This window comes from Pygocentrus nattereri, chromosome 14, assembly GCF_015220715.1.
Source record: "Pygocentrus nattereri isolate fPygNat1 chromosome 14, fPygNat1.pri, whole genome shotgun sequence".
NCBI classification, from domain to species: Eukaryota; Metazoa; Chordata; class Actinopteri; order Characiformes; family Serrasalmidae; genus Pygocentrus; species Pygocentrus nattereri.
Window position 1 is genome coordinate 33,199,319 of NC_051224.1, and position 9,470 is coordinate 33,208,788.

General features: G+C 35.0%; 1 protein-coding gene and 1 non-coding gene across 2 annotated transcripts; one reads left to right on the forward strand and one right to left on the reverse strand.

Moving 5' to 3' along the window:
- The first annotated feature begins 204 nt into the window (after positions 1 to 204).
- trnap-ugg lies at positions 205 to 276 on the forward strand. Its single transcript has one exon. It is a non-coding gene; the product is annotated as a tRNA-Pro (tRNA).
- A 3,879-nt stretch (positions 277 to 4,155) lies between these two features.
- Positions 4,156 to 6,622, reverse strand: LOC119265121 (coiled-coil domain-containing protein 106-like). The gene is made up of 3 exons (XM_037544708.1): positions 6,471 to 6,622; positions 6,151 to 6,306; positions 4,156 to 4,502 (listed from the first exon to the last, which is right to left on the reverse strand). Exons 1-3 carry the CDS (start codon positions 6,568 to 6,570, stop codon positions 4,189 to 4,191), a joined length of 570 nt encoding a protein of 189 aa, XP_037400605.1. The 5' UTR covers positions 6,571 to 6,622; the 3' UTR covers positions 4,156 to 4,188.
- Between the last annotated feature and the right edge of the window lie 2,848 nt (positions 6,623 to 9,470).

Consider the following 9,470-nt stretch of genomic DNA (forward strand, 5'->3'; position numbering starts at 1 on the left):
GAGATGCCGACTGTAGGGAGGAAGCTTCTGCCCACAGTCTTGTTGGTTTAGGGGTACGATTCTTTATTTTACAAAACTACGTCAAGCCAACGTGGGCTATTGGCGTCAATCAGATTTTCATTTTCAACCAAAATCCAACATCTGCCCAACGATGGAGTCCAAAGTCTTTCTGACATCAAATTGTAATCTCCTACCTGCAGGTTTGGCTCGTTGGTCTAGGGGTATGATTCTCGCTTTGGGTGCGAGAGGTCCCGCGTTCAAATCCCGGACGAGCCCATGTTATTCCGTGATCTGTCTCTAGTTGCGCTGCATTAATAAATATGGTTGCTGTCTCCCACATGAAATCAGAGCAATATAGAAAATAGTTCAAATCTTCCCATATCTATCCACCTTGAAAACTCTGTGCTATTTCTCTTGATGTTTAATCAATCATGTCATTGCTGATAGAGAAAATGATTTCCGAGCACAAGACAGTTGAGACATATCTTTGAACTTTGCTGTAGTCATTTTTTATAATGTTCAGCTTCAAAATATTTGAGATTTGAGTTAAAGTCACTTTACAAATTTAAAAAAATGAATGAAACTTTGACAAGATGAGTTCAAAAACAGTTCTTGCTAAGGTTATTATGCAAACCTTGGGGAGTATCTGGCCACCGCCCTTCATTTTTGAAGTCGTAGTTTTCCAAGTTGAAGCTTACATAGAAAACAATGTGAATCAAACCAGCCTTTACCAAGTTTGCAAAGTATGCTGACTGTAGGGAGGAAGCTTCTGCCCACAGTCTTGTTGGTTTAGGGGTATGATTCTGTATTTTACAAAACTACGTCAAGCCGACTTGGGGTATTGGCTTGGGTGCGAGAGGTCCCGGGTTCAAATCCCGGATGAACCCAGCCTTTACAAAGAAAGGTACAGGTTGAATTGAGTAGTTGCTCCTATACTCTTGTCAGGAAGAAAAAATTAATTGAGTTGGCAAAACTGGTGACTTGATTTTTGGCTCCTTGTTCTAGGGGTATGACTCTCACTTCGAGTGCGAGAGGTCATGGGTTCAAATCCCAGAAGAGCCCAGGTTTTACTTGCCATGGCTTTACTAAACATCGGAGGTGTGTTCTGCTTCTGCTGTAATCCTTTCCATAAATCCAGGTTCCTGTGGGTATTTTCTGAAATACTTTATAGTCAGAACCTTGCTACATGTAGGCAAAAGCCATGTCATTTCATTGTAGACGTATTGTTTAATTCTGAGTTTTACATATTCTGTATGCCTTTTCAGCAACTTATGCATCAAAAAGTTCATGGTCTGAATACCTGAATACAACGCAAACTTGAGGGAAAGTAAAAATGCCGCATGGCCTACACTGTTCATGGTAAATGACAACAGCAGGACGTATTCAACAAGGATTTTTGCAGAGAGTGTGACAAGTTCTGGTTTCTAAGCCCAGATGAGCTCTGGTTTAAACATGATTTAGAGACCATTCCTCTTTCATGGTTTGATCATTTGTTTTGGTGTGGGGAAAAAGCCAGCCGAGATGCCGACTGTAGGGAGGAAGCTTCTGCCCACAGTCTTGTTGGTTTAGGGGTACGATTCTTTATTTTACAAAACTATGTCAAGCCAACGTGGGCTATTGGCGTCAATCAGATTTTCTTTTTTGGTAACACTTTACTGTACACGGCACGGTAATGAAGGCTACATGACACCTACATAAGCACTTCATGACAACCGACACAAACATACATAAACATTTATAAACACTTATTCCATAAGTCGTCAGTTGTCATAAAGACTGCTTTTGTCAACTTTGATGTCATGTTGACATAACAACTATGTCAAGAGACATAGATTTTTGGTGACATTAGGTTGTGTCATGACATTTTCTGAGGTGAAATGACATAGCATGTTATGACAGCTGACTTAGTGGCTTTGTGTTTGGTATGTCAGGGTGACACAGTGCTGATGATGTGATACAGCTTTACAAAATGAGGCAGTTGGTTAAACTGAACAAAAGTGTTAATTTCAAGGCCTACACAAGCACAGTAGTGAGTTTGGGCACTGATTTTGGGCGAATAAGCCTGGTGTTCATCAAAGAAAACAGACTACACAGAAAGGGAAGTAAGTCTATGAAATTCTTTCTACAATTTTATTTCATCATGTGCAAATTCTTTAACCCTTTACTCATTCTTCATTAAAGAGTAAACAATGGTGCAGGATGCAAGTTTCTTGAAATGTCCTTCCATAAAATACAAGCTTGCCTCTCGGTTACTGCTTCAGTGTCTTGGCCCCTCAGTGGTAGAACACACTTCTCCCTAAACTCTGCACTGCACTATCTCTCAGCTCCTTCTGTCATCGACTGAAGAACCGCACACTCTTAACTCAATCTGTAGACTTGTGTTATAAATATGTATTTTACTATATTTAACTATAAGGTATGACGTCTTTTAGGATATAGATTCCTGCTGTCTCAATCCAGAATATTCTGTTTTGATTTTGCTTCCAATGTTTGCACATTTTGTGCAGGTTAAGAGAATCTGCTAAATGACAAAATAATGTGGGTTATGAAAAATCATTTTCATGAATCCTTAATCAAATACTATGACACTGTATTGACATTCTTATGTATGTTTTCTCTGGCCCCTAAGTGAGTTTTACAGTTTATAATATTTTTATGAATCCTTATTCAAGTGCCATGACGCTCTTATGTATGTTTTCTCTGGCCCTTAAGTAAAGTGAGTTCCATTTTACAGTTTATAATGTTTTTATGAATCCTTATTCAAGTGTCATGACGCCCTTATGTATGTTTTCTCTGGCCCTTAAGTAAAGTGAGTTCCATTTTACAGTTTATAATGTTTTTATGAATCCTTATTCAAGTGCCATGACGCTCTTATGTATGTTTTCTCTGGCCCTTAAGTAAAGTGAGTTCCATTTTACAGTTTATAATGTTTTTATGAATCCTTATTCAAGTGCCATGACGCTCTTATGTATGTTTTCTCTGGCCCTTAAGTAAAGTGAGGTCCATTTTACAGTCTATAATGTTTTTATGAATCCTTATTCAAGTGCCATGATGCTCTTATGTATGTTTTCTCTGGCCCTTAAGTAAAGTGAGTTCCACATCTTTACATATAATTTCTTAAATAAACTTTAGTCTCAACTTGTTTTATGTGAGTTTCATTTAACAATTTCTAATGTGCTCTTTGACATGCTACCTAATAAACAAATATTTGTAAATTAGTATGAAAATTGTTACTGTTAATATCAAATGGCAGCAGTAAATCAAAATGTGGAAACAAATTTACATTAAACACCTTTACTGAGAACAAGAAAATGCCTTCAATATACAAAGTTGTTTTTTTTTTTCCAATATTTGTGATTAATAGGCAGGTTGTTCCATTACCTTATCACTCAAAAGTTAAATGCACGGACATATTTACTATCTCATACTACAAACTGACTGTAGTGAATATAAATGAAACTTGCATTGTAACAATCATGTTAACAATACCAAGATCCTCCAAAATTCGGTAACACTTTATTTGAAGGCTACCTACATAAGGGCTTTATGACGCATTCACACTGAATAATGTGTTTATGAAGCTCTACTTGAACATTTATTAAGTGCTTATGTCGGTTCTCGCAACCTGACATAAGATGTTTTATGAAATAAATGACATTGTCCTGACATAATATGAATAAACCTTGAACATATTTACAGCACTAAACATTTAAAACACTATACATAATTGCATCAATCATCTTATCCATGCCATGGAGGGAAGAGGGGGTGGTTTCCAGGCATATTTCACCTGATATTAATACAGTCGTCTTAAGAATGCTGACATAAATACTTATGTATAGCATTTTAAATATGTTTAGTGCTGTAAATATGTCATATTATGTCAGGACAATGTCATTTATTTCATAAAACATCTTCAGCGAGAACCGACATAAGCACTTAATAAATGTTCAAGTAGTGCTTCATAAACACATTATTCAGTGTGAATGCATCATAAAGCCCTTATGTAGGTAGCCTTCAAATAAAGTGTTACCCAAAATTCTAAGACATCCTATTTAAACACAGGCTTTAATTACTTAACATTTCCTACAAACAATGTTAAGTAACAAAAGAAAATGACCACAAACCTAAATGAATATATACATATTCAGATGCCTTTGTATCACCAATATTTTATCAACTTAACTTTTATGTGAGCTTATACACAATTGGTAGAAGGAGGTGTTTCTTTTTCATTTCTAGAATTTGCTGAGCCATGTCACTAGTAATTGCTTGCCTACAACGTTCAGCATATGCTGACATCTTCTCAACTGTGTCATTCCATTCTGGCAAAGCAGCAAAGGCATCTGGAAATGCTATGTAAAGCTCTGCAATTGGAGCAGTTCGCGCAATCGTGTTTCTGTCGACGTTTTGCTTTTCAAACGCCCTCTTCATTGAGCCACATCTTCTGTACGACTTCAGTGCCAGCTTATAGCGTTTTATGACCCCTTCAATCGTCTTCACTGCAAAAAAAAAGGCATGAAAAGTCATAATCCTCAAATATTGTTCAATAATCATATGCATGAATATATAAAACTACAGTCTTGTATCTTTGGAAAACCTGACTAAGAATGCTGGCAAAATCAAACATGATTTTTTTTTTTTTAATTACTTAAATAAATTGTGCTGTACAGTTAAAATGCCAACAACATAAATACTGTATTTCTATGTAACCTGACCAGCATGAAAATGTCTAATTACTTCAGTGGTTGGTAATATCACTAAAGTTAAAATTTCCTATGTCCAAGACACAAAGCGAATCTTAATGATCAACACATTTTGCAGCTATGGCAACGTCTAGGCCTGCAACTATTGAAAATTGTTTTGAAAAATCCATCATACAAAAGTAAGAAAAGCTCAAGACATGAACAATAACTGAACAATAATTGCTATTATTATTACCATCACTTACTGTTAAGTTGCTTATGTATGATTGCTGGAAAATATTTATTTATTATGCTCTTTATTTACAGTATTTTACAAAAGTTTGAATAGCCCTCCTCAAATCAGACTTGTTGGTTATGTAAGTGTAAATAAATGAACACATCCACTCTAACAAACAACTTAAATATGGCATATATGTGGCAATTTCTATCAATTTGCTAAATTTAACACATTTGAAAAAATTACATTTATATATATTTTAACTTTTGTAACATAACATATATAAAGTCTGCACACGGCACAATTTTTAAAAAAATTTCCAATCTGTCAGTGTCAGCAAATAACAATGATAGCAAATAGTTTTTTTATTCCTTTGACCAGGGGTGTCCACACTGTCCCATATGGCTTTTTGCTCTTTAAATTAACTTTTTAATAAAAAGTTTATTATGTAACACAGCAAAGTAATGAGAAAACATAACCGATAAACAATTTTTGTTGTTGTGGGTAGCATATAGTGCTAATCCAAGTAAACCTGTCCAGTCCAGTAAATCAGAGCATGCTCTTGGTGTTCAACAGGCTCAGTAAAGACTGGTGCAGGAGACCCAGTCTGGTCTTAATTTCCTTTTTGCTCCAGCTAATTAATTAATTAATGTAGAGCAACAGGAAACCTCTGTCCTGCCTCTGACTACAGCCAAGAAGTGTTTGCTTTGACAGAAAACAACCAAAAAGTGTTTTTTTTTGTTTTGTTTTTTTTTTACCTGTGAGCAGGTACTTTGCTAAGTTTAGACGTGCTACTTTTTGCAACAGGTTACTTGTTAGTGTTCAACAGTTTCCAATCAGAATACAAAAACACTCAGTACAGAAGCACATTGTAAAAGCCACTACAAATTTTCTGGCAAGGTTTTTAAAAATGTCTTCTAATGGTGCTGTACATTATTCTCAATTATGAAGACTTTGTATTAAATGACAAAGAACTTTGTATTGATCTAATTCATTTATTAAATTAAATTAAATAAACTTTTTTGAACGCATATTTTTTTCAGAACTGTGATTTTTTTTCCCACAGTTTTCTACAATATTGCTCTTACATTACGTTGCAGCATAAGACAATCATTAAAATGACCACTGTAGTAATAAGTCAAAGTAAACAGGAAAAATCAGTAATAAGGTGGAGTGAGAAAAGGAACCAGGAAGGGAGTGATCAGAAGAGTGTGCTTATTCACTTACTACGGGTCCTGCTGTTGCCAAGTTGAAGACTCTCGTTATCACATCCACGAGAAGACTTTTTCTTCTTTTTCTTTTTTGGCACCTCCTCTGAAGAACTGGACGTGTATGATGATGTGCTCGATTCGTCATCTGATGAAGTCTGAATGGTTTGCCTCTCTGGGTATACAATAATGAAATAAATAAGGGAGGAAGAAAACAAGAAAAATGCTGTTTTAAAGAATATGGATTAGGTTTAAGTCTGTTGTCATGTATGTATTATGTTATATGTATTAATTTACCCCATGTGTTACAATACATTGTTGCTGTTTTTTAATACATACTCAGCTGAGGAGCCGATGATTTTATCTGGCTGAGCAAAAATTCTTTGTCATCCTTCAGATCCGAATTCACTTGTTCCAGCATTTTGATCTTTTGTTCCATCAGTTCAACTTTGCCCCTCAACTTTTGAAGCTCCAAAGCAGCTGTGGGACACATCCCTACCATGAAAAAGGTAACCGTTTCAAAAAATTACAAGACATCTGAGACAAAAGAATAGACCTAATGGATCAAGTTTATCCATAAGCTAAGATAATATATTGCAGACACTGACTTTCCAGTCTGTCTTCAGACCTAATAAAAGACTCTGGGCCCTATTTAAAATGTATAGTATATAACTAAATGGAAACAAGCATATCATATTTAGGGCTATGTGGTACAAAAAGTTAGCGGATGGCATTTTAAAAATGCATTTGCGATGCAAAAAAAAAAAATACTCAAATTCAACACTAGTCAAGGCACAATTAGAAAGAGAATGAACATAAGGTATCTTGAAAGTACCTCTCAGAAGGCAATATGATTTCTGTCTTGTTGTGTGAAATCTGTTACGCTGAATTATCTCACATTACTAGCCTAATGCTTTCTTTCACCTGGAAGTTGTTTTCTTGTATGTGTGTAATCTTACTCTTAACGCCAATGTGAATATCCGGCTGTGAGGTTTTGATATAGGCAATCTGGGATAAATTGGTGGAATTTACATAGCTGGTCATTCTAATTCCTTACAAATTGCAATACCAGACCTCCTCTAGGAAAACAAATCCAGCTCAAATAGAGAGAAAGCTAGTCCTGAGCTCAGGTACTGCTAGAAACAAAAAGTCACTGTTGATAGGGCTTCATAAACAGAGTGTAAATACAATGTAACCCACTATGAAAAAATTATTTTGTATAATAACTTTTTTTCAGGGGGCTTGCCATCTGCAGCTTTCTCTTTTTAGGAAGTGAGGTGGATGCCTTGTCTGGGCTGGAGTCCAAAGCCAATGTCCTCTCATCTGTTTTATAGAAAAATAAAAAGAAGAGACAAGGATTAAGAGAGAAATTAAATGAAAAAGAAAAACAAGATAAAAGGATAGAATTTATGCTTTCAAATATTATCTATGCTTGCATGTGAAATGTACAAACAATATACATAAAGATAGATAGAAAGAAAATTATAAACAGCTACTATTAGAACACTCAGAATACTGTTAATATTCAACAATAAATGTTTAAGTCTTAGTTTTCAGCCTAACTTTGAGTGGAATTGTAAAAGCTGTCAGAAATCTACCAAGCTTGACAACCTAGACCTAGTTAAATGAAATGTAGGATATGTTTACTGTAGTTTGGAGTTTTTTCATTCACATACAGGCAATTTGTGGCTGAAAGAAACCTGTATTAATGAGATCAGTTCCCTTCCTTTCAACAAACGCACATTAAATCTACTTCTTGGGTGCTAACAGCTCCCTCTTACAGAGAATTTTTACCCTGATTTTGGTTTTGACCTGGCTTTGTCCTTTTACCTGACTGTAATATGGATGTCTTAAATGATAAATGTATATGCAATAAATAAGTACAGATAACAAGCGTATAATAGTAAGAGACATATTATGCTTTTTTAAAAAAAGACCTATTATGCTTTTTGTGCATGTAAATGGTCTCCAAAGTCACAAATTCTGTCAAATCGAAGTTCAGAGGGAGAAAATCTCTCCCACAGAAACTCGGCTCTCCCACTTTTCTCGGCTGCTCAAAATACCTTGTTGGTACTCCAGCCTTTTCTCTGTTACAAAGTGATGCCATCCCGTAACACAATTCTTACTGCCTGCCTACCGGCAAGCTTAGCATGCTAATACAACATGGTAAAATGATTTAGTAATAGTGACGCATGTAAATCTATTCTAGTAGACCTCAAAAATAAAATCATGAACACGGAAAATGAGCATAAAAGGCCCCCTTTCACAGAACAATAATCTGTGGTTTATATCTTATTTTCAGTTTAATAAATTCAAACTTGTAAAGATCCCTGTTGCTTACTTTACACTGTATGTGTTGCAAATAATTAAATAATAAAAGTTTCATTTTAGCTTAAAAGTAAGCAACCTACCTACTTTGTAACATTTATTTAATCTAAAATGAACTATGAGTAACCATAGTTTTAATCCCTTACACTGAAAATGTAAACTATTTATATATTAAGTACAAAAAGCTGTCAGCGAAACATCTTCATAAAATGGCATAATAGTTCATATTACCACTCTGTGAAACAACTATAACTGTAGATGTGTTGATTTTAACATTTACATAACATTTTTAACATTAACAAATATGAAAGATTTGAAGTATAGAAGATGTTTTGCTATGCAGACACCTTTCATGTGTATTACCAAACTCAGCTGTAAGGTGATGGTAGTTTGCCTGTTTTACATGAGGATTTTTAATGCGATTCTATTTATACTTTATAATTCTAATTTTATTTAGAAAGCTTTTGTACTTCACTATATTGCATATTACATACACTTCATCTCCAAATTGCTGTACACACACTAAGATACAGAATGAAAGACCTTCATAAATTCATATTGTTCTGTACAAAATTGCTATTCAAAGAATTATAAATGAGAATCATGATTTCAGTTTTAAGTCAAAAATCATAAGAGAAATATAATGAAAAATTGTGCAGCCCCATTTAAGTAGCCCACATAACCACATACATGTTAGTTAGTTTATGGTCTAATTTATCTAGCTACTGACCTTTCTTGATGGATAACGACTGGGGTCGTGACAGCAGTTTCTTTTTGCCATGCTGTGGTCTGGAACATGAACTCTCGCCCGTGATTATTTCCACATCTGTTTTTGAGAAATAAAGTTACTTTACTTTATTTAGCCTTAAACCAGCCAGCTGGCCAAATACGTTGAGTAACTGTTACACACCGTGCTTTTGTGGTGGAAGAGATGTTCCTGGTTCCCACTTTGGCTCCTTTTCAACTTGTTCTTTTGACTTAGCGCGTGTAGTTATACGATTCTGTTTCTCA

Excerpts from the sequence above, each read along its gene's own strand:
- LOC119265121 (XM_037544708.1), bottom strand. The coding sequence starts at position 6,570 with ATGGAACAAAAGATCAAAATGCTGGAACAAGTGAATTCGGATCTGAAG. Across the intron at positions 6,307-6,470 it reads ATCATCGGCTCCTCAGCTGA|AGAGGCAAACCATTCAGACT; the intron begins GTATGTATTAAA and ends TTGTATACCCAG. Across the intron at positions 4,503-6,150 it reads TGGCAACAGCAGGACCCGTA|TGAAGACGATTGAAGGGGTC; the intron begins GTAAGTGAATAA and ends TTTTTTTTGCAG.